The sequence below is a fragment of the Crocuta crocuta genome, unplaced genomic scaffold, assembly GCF_008692635.1.
Source record: "Crocuta crocuta isolate KB4526 unplaced genomic scaffold, BGI_CrCroc_1.0 scaffold233, whole genome shotgun sequence".
In the NCBI taxonomy this organism is placed as follows: Eukaryota; Metazoa; Chordata; class Mammalia; order Carnivora; family Hyaenidae; genus Crocuta; species Crocuta crocuta.
This window is the reverse complement of record NW_027529526.1, coordinates 7,603,893-7,626,477: the sequence shown is the minus strand read 5'-3', so window position 1 is coordinate 7,626,477 and position 22,585 is coordinate 7,603,893. Positions and strand designations below refer to the sequence as shown.

The 22,585-nt window shown below is 42.1% G+C and overlaps 1 protein-coding gene across 1 annotated transcript in view; it reads left to right on the top strand.

Moving 5' to 3' along the window:
- LOC144229124 (F-actin-monooxygenase MICAL2-like) overlaps positions 1-22,585 on the top strand; it is a 52,937-nt gene that overhangs the window by 17,772 nt on the left and 12,580 nt on the right. Inside the window, exons 2-4 of the mRNA XM_077761077.1 lie at positions 642-757; positions 5,591-5,680; positions 8,372-8,465. Coding sequence (XP_077617203.1) covers positions 642-757; positions 5,591-5,680; positions 8,372-8,465 — 300 coding nt within the window. The remainder of the gene's footprint in view (positions 1-641; positions 758-5,590; positions 5,681-8,371; positions 8,466-22,585) is intronic.

Below are 22,585 nucleotides of genomic sequence, written 5' to 3'. Positions count from 1 at the left end.
AAGTGGCATTTGTTTAGCCATAATTAATGAAATATTTATGTTGCATGAGACTATGTGATAAAACCTTAGGCTTAGAGTCCTTTTGCTTCTGATTACATTTGGGATTTTTTTTTTCTATGACCAGACATTCTGACGCCAGCTCTTTTACATTGAGCAGATGTCATGTAGTAAAAATGGGTGCCAGATGCTGTGAGCCACAGAAGGGCGATTTGTTTAAGAGCTGGCTCCGACTTTTTTGCATTCAATTACTCTGCAGAACGAACCTTACACGAGCATTTAGGTAACTCAGCTAACTTCAGACAGGATTTTAATAATAGATTTCATCTCTGAATGCATTCTCAGCAACACACCATATAAATGGTGTTTAAGGAATTAATTGATTTCTGCATAATACCTTTTCTTTTTAATATGAAAGAGCTGCAAAGCTCTTGGCAGGGACCCAGAAATGTAATTAACGTGGAGGGCCAAATTTCCAGTTGCCCTTAGGTACTGCCTCCTCCTGCTCACGGCAGGTGCAGTGAGTGAGGGAAGGGGCAGAGAGGAAGGGGATGAGGGGAAGAAGGGAGGAGGGAGAAGCAGCTTTGGGTCTGGAAGCAGAAAAGAAGCGGAGAGTTCAGTGAGTTCTTCTGTTCCCGTTTCAGGTCCCAAACACATCCCTCTCCGAGTGCAGGTGACGGAGGCTGCCTCTTCTACCTCTTCCACCAGCTCCTCCTCTGGAGATGAAGATTTTCATCCCCAGCCTTCGTTGCAGCCAAAGGTAACACCACTTGGCAAACTAAAAAGGGCCTTGGCTTATGGGAGCCATTCACCATGCCGATTCCAGACCCCATGTGGGCCCCAGCTGCAGTGGTTGCGTTGGAGGATCGCGTTTCATTGCATCTGACAGCAACCGCTCTTTACCTGCAACACCCTGAGAATTATCTTTTTTTTTTTTTTTAACTTTTAGAAGCTTGCCTTTCTTCGAGACTCCAGCTGGCAGGAAAAAAAAACCAGACATATTTACTTAAAATCATTTGGTGACTGCAGCTCTTAAAGTGGGTTTAATATGTGGTCCAACAAGCAAACCATCGAAAAAATTACAACAAGCAGATGCATATTTCCCTGGGGGAAACACAGCTTCGTTGAAGAAGCACTAGAGGCAGATTGCATGGAAAATGTTATGTTTATTCTCATCAGAAATAGGAAACGGACCATGCAGATGCACGTAGATCCGGATCTCCAAGGGTCCCTGATGTGGAAGGGGCTAGCTGCGTGCTGGCCGGGGACATGGCCCTTCTTCTCTTTGCTTAAGGAAGAGTTCTGGGAAACAACTCCCATGCCCATAGATTTAGAGACACAAACATGGTTGTGTGTCCTTCAGTGTGTCTGTATGTCGCGTACATGAAGGCACATCCCACGACCAAGTCTCGCGGTTGTTTTCTTTATCCTCGGGGCCTGGAGCATTTTCACCGGGACTGGTGCATGAATGGCTGGACCAAACACGCTTTCCAGGAGGACAGAGAAGCAGTTCACTGTGCTAACAGTGTTTATTTTTTGGAGCAGTGGGGATCTGAGGAGAAGGGGAGAGAACCACATTTATTTACTCAGACTCAACTTTTCCATATCTGGCATGAGGAGCTTTGGCGCCATCTCAAGTCACTCGGGGTTTCCAGCCCTTCTGTGGCCCAGCTTAGAGCAAGTCAGGAGGGGCGCTGGGACATGGCGTGAGAGGGGTGAGGGGAAGAGAGGGACAAACAGAGGGAAAGAACGTAAGAGGGAGGGAGAAAGGGCATGCGAATGAGAGAGAATATGTATGGGTTTCTCCTTTCTTGGGGCATCTCTGATGAGTTCAGCACTCAACGCAAATGAATTTGGTGTGTTATGTTGACTTCCTGGGGTTTCTTTACTGTCCCTCTCTCATCCCTTTAAGCGACCCTGTATTCAAATGAGTACGGACATTCATCAGCCATTCCGGCGGCCAGTCCAGCACTCACGGAGAATAAGAATGGAATGGTCCAAACACATCAAATAGCAAGATCATGAGATCTAGGGCAAGCCTTGCAAGTAGCTCCTTGTCCTCCTGCCGGCCCAGAACACAGCCTGTCAGCACTTAAGCTTACCCTGTGGAAAGGCTTGCCTGCTTCACCTGGCTTCGGACCACTCTTACATGGAGGGAAGCTGGCCAGAAGGTTCTTTACTCCTTTCCAAGGGCTCACCCTGAAGGAACAAGGGTTTCCTCCCCCCACCCTGGTTTCTTTATCTCTTCTTTCCCGTATAGGTGTGCCCCAGCCACTCGGCACAGAGCCCACGTCAGTTCAAATGAAGCTTTGCACAGGAAACTGGACACGGGATGTGCATAGCCCACCTCTTCCCTTTGCTTAGGCTCTCTCTCCACCTCTCCTCCCAAACCATGCCTGGGCCTGGGAGACAGGGGCGGGCAGCTCGTCCTTGGTCCTGCCAGACCTCTCCTTTTCTCTGTCCTTTGTCTTTCCTTCCTTGCCTTTTGCAAAAATATTTTTAAAGTTTATTTATTTATTTTGAGAGGGGGTGGGAGCAGGAGAGGGGCAGAGAGAAGGGGGAGGAGAGAGAATCCCAAGCGGGCTCTACACTGTCAGCGCAGAGCCTGATGCAGGGCTCGAACCCGCAAACCCGCAAGACCGTGACCTGAGCTGAAATAGAGAGTTGGACACTCAACCGACTGACTCCCTTGCCCAGGCACCCTGCCCCGAGCCTCTTTTTCCTTTTCTCTCTGTGCTGTCATTGTCACCACTGAGGATATAAAGACCGTGCCTGGCACATCATAAGGCTATATGAGCATTTGTTAATAAATCATCCTTCTTTTATATGTCGACATCTGTTAGTAAAAGTCAGTAATGACTTTCTTTCCTCCTCCAGGTTCTGGGTCACTAACTCTTGATGAAGCAGTAAGGTTTTGGCTCCACTGCTTGGAAAAGTGTTAGGATGCTGTCAAGGCACCCCCCACCCCCACCCCTGCCACCTTAAAATTACATTAAATGGTCTTAGTGTAGGGGGACACTTTGACATTTCTATAAGGCAGGGGTCTTCGATGTGTCTGTACAATATTTGGCATAGGAAAAGCAGTATAGACCAGATGAAAACATGGACATTGGATTCAGGCTCCCTGGGCTTAACTCCCGGCTGTACCAATTACTAATGGTGCCATCTTGGGCAAGTTATTTAACTCCAAGATTTGATTGCCTTATTCGTAATGTAAGTGTAATTTGAGGAATAAGTGAGATGATGTATGTGAAGTAATCAGTATAATATCTGCCACATAGCACTTAGGATGTGCTGGGATTTATTATGTAAATTAATTTAATGGAAGCTGAAGAGATATTTGTGAGTCTTTGAGTTAGACAGTATCTAGATGACAACTACCAGTGATCTCTGCCACGCCCCTCCATCCTAACCTTTCCAGAAAAGGCTGCCTAATGGTGAGATTCCCCCATCCCAGTGGCCCAGACCCCCTGTTAAGAGTGATGGATGGTAAATCTGGAAGCTATCTCATAGAAATAGAGATGATCTGATATGGAATAAGTTTGAGTCCTGAGAGCTAAAATTTCCTTCCAAGAGTGAAGAAGATCTTTAGGACTCTAGATCCCAAAGAGAATTCTAGAAAAAGGAAATTTCATCCTGAATGTTTTCACTGATCATCTGTAGACACTCTGAAGCCTCAAAGCTGACTATCTGAGGAATGTGATGGTCTCCCATACATACCCACGGAACAGGGGACTGAATGACCAGGATTCACGAGGCCCTGGCAATGCACACGCTTTTCAGGCATAATCTCTGACCTCTGTCGTGGACCTGGATTCCTCTGGCAGTATCTGGGGTGGGCCTATCAGGTCTATTCTTCCCTTGTCGGTTTATAATCCCTTTAATGGGCAAACAGTTAGTCCAACCATTTATTGAATGCCCAGGCACCAAGCTAGCTGTAACAAATTTTTAATTCCATATTTGTTTCTGCTGGCATTAAAAGGAAATCTTTAGCATGCTCTAATCTTCATCTTAGTATGTAGAAAGTGGATAAGTATACTCAGAAAAGACAAACTCATAGTAGAACTAGTCCAGTTTAAACATTTACTTTGTGTATATAGGATATACATGTATATCTATATACTTATATATGTGTATATTACATATACATGCACACGTGTATGAAAAATGCGTTGATTTTAGTAAATTATAATCATGCTGATTTATAACATGATAATCAATAATCATGCCACTTAATAATAAAAATCATGGTATTAGTTGAGTACTTATCCAATATCTTTTTCAAGTATTCTACAAAGGGCATGACCGATATTCTCTCAATTAGTTCTTTTTTGTTTATTTGTTTATTTTTGAGAGACAGTGTGAGTGGGGAAGGGGAAGAGAGAGAGGGGGAGAGAGAGAGAATCCTGAGCAGGCTCTGTGGTATCAGCCCAGAACCTATAGTGGGGCTCTATCCCATGAACTGTGAGATCATGACCTGAGCAGAAGTCAAGAGTCAGACACTCAACTGACTGAGCCGCCCAGGCACCTGTCTCAATCAATTCTTATAACATCCCTACCAGGTGGGCTCTAAATCATTTCCTTTACTCTGAAGAGGGCACTGAAGTTCAGAAAGTTGTGTGACATGCTGAAACTCTCACAGCTCAGCTGGGATTTGATGCCAGCTTTGCATGGTGCCTGGGCCCAGCATTCAGCCAGTACTCTGATGTTTCTCTAACCAGAAGTGTCTTCTCCGCTTTCCAGTATGTGGAGCTGGCCGCACCGTTACTTTCTCCTTACCTGGTGTTTAAAAGCTGGAAGTGACATTGTCAAGATCCAGACATCTATTTCATCCATTGATTTTGAGGGTTCTTGATTTTACAAGCGTAGGCACACACAAAACCCAGTGATATTGACGACATATTTGTACAAGCAAAGTGAAGTAGGAAAGGGAAGTGGTCTTATGCCTACCTCAATCCAAGAAATACTTGTATTTGGATTATTTAGATACCTTCCTCTATTCCCAGGTACAAGTAGGCAATGTAGACCCAACCTAAGGACTTTAAAATTGTTAAATCGTTTTCATGGTGTGTGTGTGTGTATGTTACCCTCCCAGGCTCATCCCTCTTGGGCCTGTGGTAACATCTGTGTAGAGTATAATTTTTATGTTATTCTTTTCCTCAGGGGAACCAAGTCAACTCTCTATAAAGCCACTGCCCCCTACATATCTACGTATACAAACTCTCCAACACACACACACACACACACACACACACACACACACACACACACTTCCCAATCTGGCACCTACTAGCCATATGTGGCTATTTAAATTTATTAAAATGAAATGAAATTTAAAATTCAATTTCTTATTCATGCTAGCCTCATTTCAGATGTCCAATAGCCACATGTGGCTAGGGGCTTCCATATTTTAGATAGCACAGACATAGATATTCCATCATTGCTGGGAGTTCTATCAGAACATCATTCTAGAAGCTAAGCAGTGGCTCTATTGGGAAAAGTAGAAGCTTGTGTCACTATTTTTAAAATTTCAACCCCATTTTTCTCAAATATATTTTTTTCTTTTCTATTGGTGTTTTTTTTTTTTTTTTAGGAGAGGAAGACACTTAGAAGAAGGAAGCTGAAGAACGCAATAAAACAATTGGTTAAGCAAGAAGAATTGAAAAGACTTCATAAAGCTCAGGTCAGAATACAAACTTGACATGAATGAGTGAGCCTGGGGCCTGGGACCTGGTAATTGGATTGGAAAGCCCTTTGGAAGTCTGTATTTTACTGGGGGAGATGGGCTGGGGAAAAGGTCAGTCTCTCTCTTTTCAATGACCAGATTTGTGGCCATTCTAAAAGTCTTAACTCAATGCCTGGTTGGACTCTGAGGCCTGGAGAGCCGAGGAGTTGAGCTGCCCCCCTCCCCCCAAGCTGCCTTTCTATTTGCAAACATGTGTCCTGCAAAGTGAGGCTGGAATGACAGGTGACCCATGGCCTTGGGACCCATCCCAAGCCCTAATACCACATAGCAGTGACTTAGTTTTGTCTCCTGTGAGGATACAACCTTCCCCTGACTTCCTGACAGTGTCCCTGCTGAACTGACAACTATTAGAAGCTGTCTCTACTCCAAGGTTCATCAAAATCATGAGCATCTAGCATTCCAGTATAGATTCCCTCATTTGATTGTGAGCTCTACACATTCCTGCCCAGGTTGGTCTGCCCACTTCTGTCACAGACAGCCAAGGGAAGCAGAGAGTCAAGCATTCTCCATCTCCCCGAGGACCCCAGACCTTAGCCTTGAAGAACAATGGGGTTTTAGGACAGAAGGGCTTAGAATGACCAATCGTGTTCATGCAGAGTACCCTTATATCTCTTTCTGCCATTACTCTCTCTGGCCATGTAGTCCTGTTGAGGAAGGAAGTCAAATTCCTTTACCCTTCATAGCGACTCATGAGAGAGCCACCCCTGTCACCTAGCGGACAGGGAAAATCCCCACAGTCTCTGTCCTCTGTCAACTTCTGAAACAGGTTTCCTTGAAACACTGTAACTTTCCCTTGGGAGAACAAGGTCGGTCTCTATGGTGCAGATTGGCAGACCCAGCAACCCCCTCCTCACATTCTCCCTCCAGAACCATGACGCCTCTGGAGTCCCCATTTGTTAGCGCTCACAGCAGCCCTTGTTAGTCTTCAAGATTTTCACCCTTGGTTTCCAAAAAACGACCACTGCCGTAGTCCGCTCAGGTGGCCATAACATCATCACATAAAATACGTGGCTTAAAAAACAGGAATGTATTTCTCATAATTCTGAAGTCCAAAAGCCCAAGATGAAGGTACCTTCAGGACTGGTTTTTTGTGTAGCCTCTCTTCCTGGCCTGGAGACAGCTGCTTTCCTTCTGCACCCAGACAGAGTCACTGCCTCTTCCCATAAGGTCACCAGTGCTAACTGCATTAGGGGCCTTATGACCTCATTTGACCTTAATTACTTATTTAAAGGAATACAGTCACATTGGGGTTAGGGCTTCAGGATATGAATGTGGGGGTGGGGGTGGAGGTCACAATTGAGTCTGTAACAACCACAAAGCCAGAGATGCACTAAAGTCAGTTCTGAAGTCATTTAAATGTTTCCCTTCCGTTAGCGATTCTATGCCATGCCATCAAGAGATGAATTTTTAAACATATAATTGTCTTTAAAAGAGAGGCAGGGGGCACAAAATCACAGGAGTGTTATACAGAGTTCCTGTCTACTTTGATTTTAGGTTAGACACTTAAACACCCTTAGTGGGGTCAGGTGGGTGCTTGGGCCCGATCCCCACTCGCGCCTCTTCACAGGCTCGGAGGCCCTTCAGAGATTGTACTCTGAATGCAGGGGTGACTGGGAAAATGTGGAGGTTAGGAGGAGAGGGGGTGAGACAGAGCCGCAGTGGGGTGGAGGGAGAGGGACACACACATTCTGCCTGCCCAGACAGCTGCCAGTTCCTTTCATTTACCTGTTCTGCCAGGTGCGAAGTCTGTCCTGCCCGGGGCTGTGCCTTCTTGGCAACGTGCCACAGGAAGGCAGAGAAAATTGAGGGGGAACAAAATGTATGTGGGAAAAGGCTGTCCCTTAACGTGCCTTCCTAATACGGACAGGAGAGAACTAGCCAGTTGGGAAAATAGAGGTGTCAAAGCAAACCCAGCCATGACTCCAAATGTTAACTAGGGAAGGTGTGAGGTTGTCCCCTAACGGGATAAACATCGTGGGTCTTGTCTTAATTTAATAATCTGCTGGTAATGGCCGCCGTACATTTCCACCTTAAGAGGTCCCCAGGTGGCAGCCCTGTGGTTCGGTGAAAGAATGGGTACGATCTATAGATGAGGACAGGCGCTGGACAAACCGAGCAAGGAGCACCAAGGCCCAGGAGTCGGCTCAGGGTCTCCTGCTCCAGACAGACTTCTTGGGAGGTATCTTCTGGTTCTTGAGAAAATGGAATGTGACTATGCTCTCCATTTGCTCCCAGAGCCTCATCCTCCTTTGAGTAGTAGCTGCCACTCTGTAGCTGCCACGTCCGTACTCAGAGGCCAAGAGTCCTTGAGGCATGGGAACCGCCCATCTAGCCCAGCATCCCCTGCCTGAGAGCACTTCTGTGTGGTTGGCCTGGTCCAAGAGGACTATTCTCATGTCTCCTCGGGGGCGGATCGAGCCTTCGTACAGACTCCTTGCTTTATGTGTTCGCGCTGAAGAAGGGAGACATCAGGATCTAGCTATTTGGGAATTCAGAGGTCCTGACCTAAGGACAGGCACCACAGGGGACAGGGCCTCTTCTACTTGAAAAGTAAGTGGTAGAGTTGACCCCTTCCTGCAACTTGGTGCCTCAGGAGTCCCCATGTGACGAACAATCCTGACATTGCAGGCCATCCAGAGGCAGCTGGAGGAGGTGGAGGAGCGGCAGAGGGCTTCCGAGATCCGCGGCGTGCGACTGGAGAAGGCGCTGAGAGGGGAAGCAGGTAGGCAGCCCCGCAGATCAGAGAGGCGGGCCTGGGCCACAGTAGTGCCCGTCTAACCATGTGGGCTAGACACGGAGACCTCGTCACCCTGCGGAATGGTTACTGTGGGCCTGCAGCGCTAAGGCCACCACTGCGGCACACTTCCCAGATCAAACTCGTGGTCAATTTGAAATTCCCAGGACACTGGTCAGCTGTGGCCTTGTCGCTGGGTTTCTGGCCTGCCTGGCCTCACTTATGCAAGTGCGTGTGCTCTTTGCAATCCAGGCGTTGTGGGGGTGTTCCAGCAAAGTGGGGAGTGATCAAAGTCCAGACTTGGACTCAAGTCTTCATTCCTCCCTTTTGTAGCTGTGTACCTTGGGCTGGTTCATTCTAAACTTTTATGAACTTTCGTTTTCTTTTCTAAAATGGGGATATTTGTGGTTTCCTTCAGAACCGATATAAAGATTAAAGAAGAAATTATGTATAAAAAATATATATGAAGAGGGGCACCTGGGTGGATCATTTGGTTAAGTGTTAGACTTTAATTTTGGCTCAGGTCATGATCTCACAGTTTGTGAGATTGAGCTCCACATCAGGCTCCAGGCTGACAGTGCAGACCCTGCTCGGGATTCTGTCTCTCCCTCTCTCTCTGTCCCTTCCCTGCTTGCATGCTCGCTCTCTCTCAAAACAAATAAACATAAAAAATAAAATAATGTATTCATATGAAGATAATAAATTAACACGTTGCCTGGTACAAGAAATGGTTAACTATCCCACCAATAGCTTCAGATCTTAGATCCAAACAGAATTCATCTGGTGAAGACCTACCCTGCGGGAGACATGAAGACAGTGGGTCTATAATGATGAGCATGGCACAGTTTCCGCCTTTGAGAAGTTCATGGTCCATTGAAGGACGCAGACATGTACATAAATAAACGACAATAAAGGAAGACAAGTTCTGCGATAGGAACAAGCGTTCAGGGAGGGGGCATGGGAACACAATCACAGACTTCCTAACTGATCTTGGGGAGAAGCGCGCTCAGGTTAATCACCTGGAAGGGACAATCCATTACGACGAGAACCAGAAGAGGGATAGGAGTTAACTAGTGAGTTGAGGAGATTGTTCTAGAAGAGGGACATTGTTCCAGAAGATGTGAAGTGCCTCAATAAATAAGGACACAGCCATGGATTCCACGGTGAGGGATGGCTTAAAGAAACCTACATTTTTTTGGAAGCCACCCCAGCACCACTTTACAGCTAATGAATTGGAGAGGCCCTTAGAGTTAGTGGGTGGGACATAATATTGTCTCTTTCATTTTTGGATGCGATGTCTTTAGCCTTCTGCACTTCGATACAACCAGACACTGCGTGCAAACAGATCTCTGCATGCGATTGTGTAAACATCTTACTTGTTAAACAACATGGCGGAAGGTTAGGATTTCAATTCTCTTAAAAGCTCAGCTATTTGAGAGTGATGATATCAGCAGGGGCAGACCCAGATTTTGCGAGGCCTGAAGTTTGTACAAAGTCACGCAAGCAAAATTATGAGGGTGGCTCCCACAGCTTTGCAAGGGCTCAATCAAGTGAGGGGCCCTGCGGTGTTAGCTTTAGCAACTGCGTGGCTAGCTTGTTTCTGAGTAACAGCGAAATGTTGGGGTCTGACTTTATGCCTCGGAGCCCAGTTTATAAAGTGAGAGTGATCATCAGACCCGTTTCTTGGATTTATGATTAGGATGGGCTGAAACAATTTATGGGGAAATCCCAGCACAGCACGTGGCACAGGACAGATGATCGGTAAGCATTTTTTCCTTTTCTTTCTAAAATACACTGTGCATTTCCTTGCAATGCACTAATCCGCCCATCAGGAACAGACTTCTTTACAAATATAATAACTGTCTCTTGCTTGCAGGAAGAGACACTGCCTGTCTCTACAGCTGTTATTGGGACTTTCAGTAAAATGAAGTGCCTTCGTTTGACACATGGCCATATTCCCCATCGAGAAGGCTCTGTGCTGGTTTTTGAGAATCTACAGATTTCAGCGAAAGCCTTAGAAATGAAAAGGATAAACCAACAAAGCTAGGCATATTTCCATTTGCTGGTGAGGCAGGTTGGCATGGTACGATAGTAGGCATCAACGAGCCTGTGTTCAGATTCTGCTCTGTTGCACTTACGCTGTGTGACCTTGGAAGAATCACTTAACCTTTCACAGTGTAGATTCCTTATGCCAAAAATGGAGCTAATAATCCTCACATTACCAGGTCATTTTGAGAATTCAGGGCATTGGTTGGCAAATCGCCTCCGAGAGCATCTACCATGCTGCAGACATTCAACAGATGCCTCCCGATGTCGTTTTTACAAAGCATTCTTAAGTATCCATCGGCACACATACACTGTTAACCAACTGAGTCATCTGGGACACCTGGGTGGCTCAGTCGGTTAAGCATCTGACATCAGCTCAGGTTGTAATCTCACAGTGGTCTGTGAGTTCAAGCCCCATGTCAGGCTCTGTGCTGACAGCTCGGAGCCTGAAGCCTGCTTCAGATTCTATGTCTCCCTCTCTCTCTGCCCCTCCTCCACTCATACTCTGTCTCTGAAAAATGAATAAACATTAAAATTGTTTTAAAGTATTAAAACAACAAAAAAAGAATTGACTCACTCATCTTTACTGCTTGAAATTTAAATTCCAGAAACCAAATTTTCAAAGCTTCTGAAAATCTCTCTCTCCCCCAAGCTTAAAGAAAGGGTATTTTACACTATCGGCTGAAGAAAGTCAACTTGTGGTGTTTTCAAAGGTGTGTCAGCCCAGCCAGAAGATAGATTCCCTTCATTCCCTTTACATCCTTAGTAATTGAATTCCCCTGTTCAGTTATTGGGCCTTTCCCCCCTTGATTGTCCTTGTGTGGGTGACAGATACAGATCAACACGGGGCTGGAGCCTGGAAGAGTCCAGTCGAGGAGAGTGGCCCCGAAGGAAACCAAATGGAAGATGTGCAAACCAGGCATCAAAATTAATACACTCTAACTTATAATAACATTTGTGCAATAATAATATTCCTTTGCAGTTTAATATTCTATTCAGCCCCTTTAAGAGATTGCCCTGGTGCTTAATGAATGACCAATGCTTATTAGGTTAAGTTGTATTTGAGCTGGCCTGTGCTGCTCTGGTTCAAGTGATTTAATGGGAATTATTTAATAGGTATTATTAGGATAATTAGAAAATGATCACAGTTAGGCAATAATATTGAGCTATAAAGGTTGTGAATAACCAAATTTAGAGACAGGCCTGAAAACATGAGTAGTCTGTGACAGTAATGCAAGGTTCCTCTAATAATTACGTGCGCCTGCCTGAAAGGCTCTTTTGTTCCTAGGAGTTATTCATTAGGCGGGCATTGAATTAGAGGAACATGCGGGGGTGCAGGACGGAGGGCAATGATGTCTGATGAGCAAAATGAAGCTTTGACGAGCTTCTAATTGTCGTGACAACAATTCCTCCTTTCTTTCTCCCCAACAGTCAGAAATAAACTCCCCCACCCGCGGCAAGGGTTGTTCCTCATTTTGTCAAGGAAGGGGAAACAAAGAAGAACAAAAATCCAACAATCCGCTCTAGATGGCGAGTCACGATGTCCTGTAGGGTGTGTGCTGGGAGGTGGGGAGAAGTGTTATGGATGGATGGATGTCCTTGAAAAAGGGCATGGATTCCCCTGGTGGCCCTANGCCACTTCTCTTCTTCTTGGTCAAGGCACTGTTACTTATTGATTTGTTGTCAGTGAGGTGGTCCAGGTTAAGTGCTAAGGCTATGGAATTTCCCAGTTTTGCGAGAGACCACCATCCAGATTTAGGTGATGTGGGTAACAGAATCTGTGCTTTAATACCTGGAGGCAGGTAAAATCTGATGAAAACTTGAGAGCAGCTTGGAAGGAGAAAAGATTTGTCCCTAGGGGAGGTATATGGGAATTACTTTTCCCTTATAGTGTTACCGACTTCTCAGAAAGGCTTACTAGCTGGTTGTCTGCATTGAGCGTCTTGCTTTTTTTTTTAAGAGCCAGATGGCTTCGCCCTCACAAAGATGGAGTTTACAAAGAAATAGCAGGATGGGTGAGGCTGCCAGTAGGTGGCAGCAGGAGCACATGTTATGGCAAGAAATTGCAATGGAAACCTAGCCAGGAAGAGGGAAGTAGTTTGGCATGCACTCTGTGGTTTTTGTCTTGGTGCTGAGGAACAGAAGGAATAATACTTTCCTTGAAAATATAACAATGAGGTGTCCTTAAAAGAACACAGACGTTGGAATCAGACACTTTTGAGTTTGAAGCCTGATGCGATTCGTAGAAAATGGCCAAGAGGAGCAAGACTCCAAAGGTGATGGCTAAACAGGCAAGGAATTTGGATGGGTTGGCCACAAGTGTTAGTTTTGTTGGCTGTTGCCCAGCCAACAGCAGGAAGGCAGCATGGTACAAGTTGCCCCAGACCCAAGCCTTACTCAACAAATAAAGATCGTCTGCTTATTAGGTGTCCACCTCCATCTGCTTATTAGGTGTCCACCTCCCATTCCAGCCTCAGGGGCCCCTCCATACAAGGCTAGTGGCCTTATAACAAAGATGGGCCCACTGAGGGTGAGACTGAGATTCTCTTCCTGAAGAGGCCTTGGGTCCTCTCCACTGCATGGGTTCCTGGGGCATCGAGGTCTCAGAGGCCCTAAAGCATTGCCTTACACAAAAACTACCATGACAGCAGCAAGAAATGCATTTTCTATCACAAATTAGTACATATAAATATATAACTGAAAACATTCATCCAGAAAAAATACGGAATTTTGCTACATGTAAAAGACTAGTACTTTCCGTTCTGTCTTATTTTTAGTGCTTGTGCTGACCCATAAAGTTAATTTTGCAACCCTCAGATTTAAAAAACATCGTCATAATGATTTTACCTGGAAGAACATTTGAAACTAGATTGCCAAATGGCCGACTTGGTCAAATACAGAACACAGTTCCCAAAAAGCACAGAGCAGCAGAACTGTGGACTAGATCCTACAAAAGCTCGTTCACTACAACCAGTATACTTTCAAAAACATTGTGAGGCTCTCTCAAGTAAGTGAGGTAAACCTCTCAGGGCCAAGAAGGGCAAGGATGAGTAAAAGAAAAGTATGCTGCAACTTTCGTGTGCCAAGAAGGAAGGAAGGAAGCATAGAAAAGAAATCTAGGGTTGCCTTGAGGATAAATATCAGTGGTTTTAAAGGCTAAACCTTGGGACTAAAGTAGGGAAGCTAACCTCAAAGAGTCCCGCATTGTGCCAGTTCCTTTAACTCCCTGAAAAACAAGTATAGATGCTCCATGAAAGAGCCCATGCTTCAGTTTATGCTCTCAGGCTTCAGACAATTTAAGTCCAATAAACCATTAAGTGATAATAAATAATCATCCAAAACACAAGGGAGTGAGTCACTAAGAATGGCAAAAACAACATGTTTCAATGGCTAACAACTTCCACTATATTAATTATTAAATACAGAGTATACTATGTCTATGTGTCAAATATTTACAGAAATAGATCACACATAAAAATGAGTGAGCCGAAAGAAAACACTACAAAAATGAACAGGCAATACCACCTTCACCTTGACCAACTGCAACCACAGTCAAACTTAACATCATGGGCTTCCTGCTGTGATATACCAAGAAAGACACATCATCACTCATGTAGCAGAAATGCTTAACCTGAATTTAACCATAAGAATATAATCAGACAATTGCAGAGTAAGAGACAATCTGCAAAATAACTGGCAAATGTGAATGCCATAAAAAAAAAAAAGGTGGGGGGAGGGTTGGACTCTAGGAACTGTTCTAGATAAAAGGAGACTAAAGAAACATAACAACTAAATATAATGCTTAATCCTTTAGGTTTAATTTTTGTCAAATAAAAAGTTGAGGGAAAAATGGCTAGGGACTTTTTTTTTTTAAGACAATCAAATGGAGAGTCAGGAAATGAAAAATATATCCATTGAAATTAAAAACTCAGTGAATGTACTAAATAGCAGCTTGGACACAGCAGTAAAGAGAATTAGTGAATTGGACAATATATCTGAGGAAATGAACCAGAACACAGCACAGAGAGAGAAAGAGGTGGAAAATATAAAAGCATAGCTTGTAGACGTAGAAAATAAAATGAGAAGATCTGATATATGTTCAATAGGAGTCCCAGAAAAACAGAGAAAATTAAGGTTGTGTATTACTTGAAGAGATAATGGACGAAACATGACAACAAAGCATTTAGAAAGGATCTGGGACCCAATGAGTAGTTTATGAGTGTTAGTTTTCTTTTTCCCCAAATGGGTGAAACACATGAATCTACAGGTACTGCAGGATACCGAAATCAGGATAAATTTGAAATATGTTCACCCTTACTCGGCACGAGTGAAAATGTAGAACACTGAGGACAGAGATGATCTTAAAGTGGACAAAGAGTAAAGATAAATCACCTTAAAAGGGAACAAAATTTTCACTAACAGCCGTTTTCTCAAAAACAGTAATGGATGTTACAAAACAGGGAAGTAATAATAATGTCAAACAACTGAAAAAAATAACTCTCAAGCTAGAAGAGTGTACACAGAAAAAAATGTATCTTAAGAACAAGTGCACAATAAAGAAGTATTCATATTTTCTCAAATAGAGTTAACTATGGTATAAACAAAATCCTATAAGGGGAAAAAGATACACAGATGGATGATCTGTAACATGAAAGAAGAAATGGTGAATAAAAGAAATAATAAATATGCAAGTATATCAAACATTGTCCATATAAAATAATATGGATTTTTATTTTTATGTATTTGTTTTTATAGTTTATTTTGAGAGAGAGAGAGAGAGAGCGCACAAGTAGGGGAGGGGCAGGGAGAAAAGGAGAGAGAGCCTCTGTGTTGTCAGTGCAGAGCCTGATGCAAAGGCTTGAATTCACGAGCCATGAGATCATGACTTGAGCGGAAACTGAGTGGGATGCTTAACCGACTGGACTGAGCCGTGCAAGCACCCCAAATAATACGGATTTTTAAAACATGGACCTGAATCACTGGACTAAAATAGATGTAAGTTTGGAGTTGAAGGATTGGAAGTCAAGAGTTCCAGGGCCCTTATATTGTTTAAAAGAAGGCTAAGATATTAAGTTTAATTTTTTTTTTTTTAATGTTTTATCCATTTCTGAGAGAGAGAGGGAGAGACAGCATGAGCAGGGGAGGGTCAGAGAGAGAGGGAGACACAGAATCCGAAACAGGCTCCAGGCCCTGAGCTGTCAGCACAGAGCCCAACACGGGGCTCGAACCCACAAAATGTGAGATCATGACCTGAGCCGAAGTCGGACACCTAACCGACTGAGCCACCCAGGCACCCCTAAGACATTAAGTTTAGACTGTGAAGGCATTAGAAACACCTATTTATATTTTAAACGTAGTCACCCAAAACATTCTATAGAAGTAAAATGTATAATTTCCAAATGTGTTGGAGGAAACAAAGGGAGAAAAAATTTTTTAAAATAATAACCAAACAAAAATCCCAGCTCAATTCTAAATAAAAATAAGAATGCATTTTTAAAAGATAAAAACCACAAAGTAAGACATAGAAACAAGTCCAAATATCTCAGTAATTATAGTGAAAGTTAATAAAACATTAATACAAAAAAAGTTTTAAAGTAAAAGGATGGCAAAATGTATACTACTGAATGAAGCTGGGGGTAACACATTGCGTTTAAAATCCTCCATAACAAAAATATTTAAGAAATGAGAAAAATGGAGATAATTATATTAAAAGCAGATAAAATATATCTGTATATTTTATTCTCAAGTTCACATGGTGATTTACAAAACTTGACTCTATTAGTTGATAAAAAAAATCTCAGAGAAGCTAAATTATACAGACCACACTCTCTTTTTTAAAAAAAAATTTAATGTTTATTTTTGAGAGACAGAGAGAGAGAGACACAGAGTGTGAGTGGAGGAGGGGCAGAGAGGCTGGAGACACAGAATCTGTAGCAGGCTCCAGGCTCTGAGCTGTCAGTACAGAGCCCAATGCGGAGCTCAAACTCAAGAACTCTGAGATCGTGACCTGAGCCAAAATTGAATGCCCAACCAACTGAGCCACCCAGGTGCCCCTCTACAGAACACATTCTAAAGTAAAATGTACTTAATTTAGAACTCAATAGGCAACAGATATTTTTTTTAAACCATGCATTTGGGAAGTTAAAAGATAAACTTCTCATGGATCAAAGGAAAAAATCAAATGGGCATTTCTAAATATACTTGGAAATTTAAAATATACTAAATACAAAAAGGAAAACAGTAGATCAAAACTCAGAGGTGCGGTGAAAGTGGTGTTGAGAGGTATTGCCCTAAATATTCCTTTTAGAAAAGAAGAAAGACTGAATATTAATGAGTTAAGTGTCTAACTTAATTTAAAAAAAGAAAAGGAAGCCTAATAAAGAAGACAATAAGCCTAATAAGTAAATGAAACAGAGAGTCATAATAAAGTGGAGAGGATCAAGCAAGCCAAATGTTGGTTCTTTGAAAAGACTAATGAAAAACTAGAAGCAATGATATTAAATTGATTTTTAAAAATAAAATAGGGGTGCCTGGCAGGCTCAGTCGGTTGAGCATCCAACTATTGATTTTGGCTCGGGTCATGATCCTAGGGTGGTGACCTCAAGCCCCACATTGGGCTCTGTGCTGACGGCACAGAGCCTGCTTGGGGTTCTCCCTTCCCCCTCTCTCTCTTCCTTGTTCTTGAAAAAATAAATAAAATAAAATAAAACAGAAGACAGAAATAAATAAATTAGCAATGAAAAGGACAAAAATAACCACAGATATAGCAGATTCCAAAAAAAATAAAAGAATGTAATGAATATTTAATGCAATTAATTTTAAAATTTGGCAACCTAAGGGTGATTTAACAATCACCATATTAAGAAATGAAAGAGGGAAACCATATGGTCTTTTCAGTATAAGAAGAAAATATCATTTGACAAAATTCAACACTCGGGACAAAAACTTTCAGCATAAAAGGATTAGAACAGGATAGAATGTTCTTAGTTTGAAGAATATCTTCCAAAATGCTGCAGCAAATATCACTGTTGAATGGTAAAATGTTAGTAGCATTTCCTTAAAAATCAGAAATAACAGAAGAATGCCTACCATTACCTCTTCTATTCAACATTGTACAGGGGACCCTAGCCAGTACAGTAAGACAAGGAAAAAATTGCATAAGATTGAAAGAAGAAGCAAATTTTTGTTGTTTCTAGATGATAGAATCATCCATGTGAAAAGCACCTCAAATTGCACAAATAAATTATTGAAAATAAGAGCCTATATGACAGTGATTGGATATAAACTCAAAATAGAAAAAGCAATTGCATTCCTAGATCTCAGCATAAACCAATTAAAAAATGAAAGAAAAAAGATGCTCTTACATTAGCATAAAAACATATGGCATCTAGGAGTAAATCAAACAAAAAATGTACACAACCTTTATGAAGCCAATTTTAATCCTTCACTGAAAACTACCGAAAGACTGAAACATAATTTCACTTATACAAAAACCTGATATGAGCCTACAGTATCACTGCAGATCATAGGAAATAAGTGATTCTGGGACAAGTGATTTTCAACCGAGGGAAAAAATAAAATTGAGCCTTACATCATACAAACCAATCAATTTCATAAGGATTAAAGTTTTTAAAATTAATTTTATTTATTTTTTAACGTTTATTTGTGAGAGAGACAGAGAGCAAGTGGGGGAGGGGCAGAGAGAGAGGAAGACACAGAATGAGCTGTCAGCACAGAGCCTGATGCAGGGCTCGAACCCACAAATTGTGAGATCATGACCTAAGGCGACTGAGTCACCCAGCCCCTTAAGATTTTAATATGAAAAATGAAACTTGAAAAGTTAAGAAGGATCTTTTTGACCTCAAGCTGGTAGTCTATAGACACTATCAAGCCACTAATTCAGAAAATGTATTTGCAACAGATATAACCAAAAAACAATCAGTGTTCCAAAATATGTGAAGCACTCTTACAAATTAATAAGAAAAAGGCAAGCAAATATTTGCCTTTATAAAAACAGGCAAATAATAAAAACATATTTCATGCTCATTAGTAATTAGGAAAATGCAAATTTAAAGACTACAATGAGAAACTCTTTTAAACCGTTAAATTACCAAAATTTGATAATACTGAGTATGTAGCAAGGATAAGAAACAAGGGGCACTTTTTATTCAATGTCAGTGGGAACGTAAATAGTCGTCACTCTTTGGAAAACACTTTGGCTTTCTGATTTCTGTGAAACTGACCATTTACATACCTTACTAAAGAATTCCATTCGTCGGTGTGTATTCCAGAGCAAAACATGGAAAGCAACTTAGATAGCCATCAACAAGAAAATGGATCATTTGTGGTATATTCAAAGATCCTCCAGAGTGATTTTGACTCTTGAGGAAAGGCAGACTCTGAAAAAATTATTGTAAATTATTTCATTGAAGAAAAAAAAGAAAATTGAATGGAATGATTCCGTTCAACTTGTGTTTATTGAGTATAGTGTCAATAGAAATCAGTGAGGCTCCACTGGCTACTCTCCCATGGATCATATTTTAGAAGGATTCATAAGAGAGATTAAAAAGGGGACATGTAATGTAGTACTAAAGTGTGTATCATGCAGTAAAGAGGCTCACTCTGAAAAAAAAAAAAAGAGTACTCTAAAGGCAGCAAAATAGTGCCTTTAAAGCTGTTTCTTTTGGATTGAGAACAAGGAAAGGAGAGACCCAGGCAGATGGTGTAATGTTTCCGGATGAAAAAAGGCACAATTTCCAACTCTCAGCATTTATGTTTTCTTTATCAAGGAAAATAGTCTTCGATCTAGAAATGTTAAACATATCTAGAAGAGGGAAATGATTCTGGAGGAGAAATCCCAGTGAGAAAAATGAGAGAACAATGAATGTCGGTTTATTTCATGGCGAAAGAAGGCATGTAAAATAGTCTCATCAGAATTTGTTGGATGATTAAAATTAACCACTTAGTTCAACACTGCTAGATATAACCTCAGTCTTTGAAAACTCATGGAGAATTCCAGAACCAAAGACCAAAGGCCAATCTGTTTTCTGTTTTTCCCTTCACATGGGAAAGAAACAGGAATTCTGATCCTTGTCAAGATTCTACAAAGGATTATTAAAGAAACTGAATATTTAGAAAAAAAATTAGCAATTATGAGGAGCCACTGGTGTTTACTGAGAAGCTGTGAAAAACAAATGTCATTTCCTTTTCTGGGTGGAGCTATGAGGTTTGTAGTGGCAGTGGACACAGCAGACGTTGTGAAGCTTGATTTCAGGAAATTATTTTACCAAAACTTCCTGTAACAGCTTCGTGGATGAAATAGAGAAATGTTTGCTGAACGATAGAGTACATTTAGAGTCTGTAGAACAGCCTCACCCGAAACTTGAGTAGGGTCCCTAATGATGGGCCACGTGGCTCTGTTCTTGGTCCAGTCCCATCTGACATTTTGTTTTTTAATACTGCATAAAGGTCCAGGTTGCCCATTTATCAATTCTGCAGAAACCCCAAAGCTAGAATTCTGTCAGGTGGATAAAATATTTGGAAGATTTCCCCATGATGGAACAAAATAAACAAGATGATATTTAACAAGTTACATAGACAGTCTTGCATTTGGTTAAGGAAAAGCTGAGTTATAGAGCATGAAATCATCAGACTTCACCAGCACTCATGTGGAAAGACCACACTTGTGGGGCACCTGGGTGGCTGAGACTGTTAAGGGTCCAACTTCAGCTCAGGTCATGATCTCATTGTTTGTGGGTTCAAGCCCCACATCAGGTTCTGTGCTGACACGTCTCCCTCTCTCTCTGCCCCTCCCCCTGGTCAGACAGTCTCTCTCTCTCCCTCTCTCTCTCTCTCTCTCAAAAATAAACATTAAAGAAAGAGAGAGAGAGAGAGAGAAAAGAAAGAAAGAAAGAAAGAAAGAAAGAAAGAAAGAAAGAAAGAAAGAAAAAGGAAGGAAGAAAGGAAGGAAGGAAGGAAGGAAGAAAAAGAAAGGAAGGAAGGAAGGAAAGAAAGAAAGAAAGAAAGAAAGAAAGAAAGAAAGAAAGAAAGAAAGAAAAAGAAAGAAAGAAAGAAAAAGGAAGGAAGGAAGGAAGGAAGAAAAAGGAAGGAAGGAAAGAAAGAAAAGAAAAGAAAAGAAAAGAAAAGAAAAGAAAAGAAAAAAGAAAAGAAAAGAAAAGAAAAGAAAGACCATATTCATTTGCAAGGCAGTAAGAGCCTGGTAACGACACAGCTGTCAAAAACCTCAAGAAGCCCAGGGCTCGGGGCAAAGGTGCAAGAGGATCTCTCCACTCTGAGCTGCTGGTATTTTGTTTGATTCTGGACTTTCCTCAAGTTGCATTCTGGAGAATTAGAGGGCAAGCAGAGGTGGGCAGTGGCTCTTGTGACACAATGACAAATGATGTAGGGGTGTTGACTCTGACAGAACACTCTTTGAATCCTGAGACCTATCTTCAAATACCTGTCTTCAAATGCCTTTTGTGTAAGTGGTCAGTGTTCTCTGTTTTCCTGTGGAGGTAAAACTGGACTTGGTAGCTGGTGGCCAACCCATCGAAGGCCGGTGGCAAGGAGTTGTCTATATTTGGAGTACACAGCCCCGTAGGGAGTTCCATCATCACATGGAGAGTTATCACAGAGGCTGGAGAGGATAGGAGGTAGAGGGAATCCCTGGAACAGATTACCCATGAGGGTTCTTCCATCACTTATGTTATATGATTTGAATAATGGCCATTACCATTTATTGAGCTTAAACCATGTACCAGATCTAGGTTAAGGTCTTTGTGTACACAGCCAATCCCACTGCATCTTCATAACAGATGAGGAGACTAGACTCAGGGAAGCTGTGTTACGTGTTCTTAGCCCATGTGGTAGCAGGTGGAAGAGTGGAAGTCTGATCCCAAGTTTAAAGGAACTTTTATGTTATATGTGATCTCCGGTCTATATACTTTATTCTTTTGTTCCTGGCTGTGTGGCCATAGCAAGGGGCACATTATATAATATTTGGCTGTGTGGTGTTGGGATTTCCCACTGAACTACAAGTTCCCAGTTGCCTGAAGAGTTGAAACCAATGCTTACTCATTCCTGTTCCTCAGCACCATGAACAACACTCAGAAGATGTTGGCACTCAACATGTTTATAAGTTCATTCATTGACTTATCCAAGAAACCCAAGGAAGAATAACATCTTGCTAATGTCTCTGCCCCCCTCTCTCCCTTTTAATCCCTCCTGTATAAAACTTCACTTAAATTATTCTACTCAGCCACTTTTAGTGTCTTTTTGTGTTCTACAGCATGAAGTACAAGAGTCTTAGCATAACGTTCAGGGACTTCTATGATGAGATCTCCCAGACCTCCCCCTCCACCCCTCCATGCCCACTTGCTCCTGTCTGATCTCTGTGTCTACCACTTTCTGTCCCCTCCCCTTGTCTTTGCTGACACTGTTCCTTCTTCTTGGAAATGTCCTCTCCCCTTCTCATTATTTCCTCTCCAAGTGTTATCCATTCTTCAACACCCCAGTTCAAACGCCACATTTCTTGGAAAGCCAACCTCACATCCCGACTGGGAAAATCCTCTCTTCTCTATATTCCCAGAGTGCTTTTATGCTGTTTGGTTGTGGTAAGTGTTTTCTAATGTTCTATTTTATTCTAGGTCTTTAAATCCATCTGATCCAAAACAGTCTTTAAAAAAAAATAGAGATGGCAGGCCTTATGCTTTACTATCTCCAAATTTCTCATGACATGTAGCATTGTCTATCATTGTATCCCTATTACCCAAAGAAGTATCCAGTATCTCTTCCATAAATTAGGTGCTATTGGATGAATGAATGAATTTATGGATGGAGGGACAAATGAATGAATTCGTCAGAAGTCAAGATCTGTCTTGTAGTACCAGTTTACCCTAAATTATATAATTTGGGGCATTGCATATAAATCTCTATGGACCCAAATGTCCGTATCAGTAAAAAGTGGTCACAAAGGCTGAAGTAAAAGGGAACTCATTTTTATGGACAACTTGCTATGTGCAGGGCGATGTGCCAAGGGTGTTACTGGCCTTACAAGCCTATGA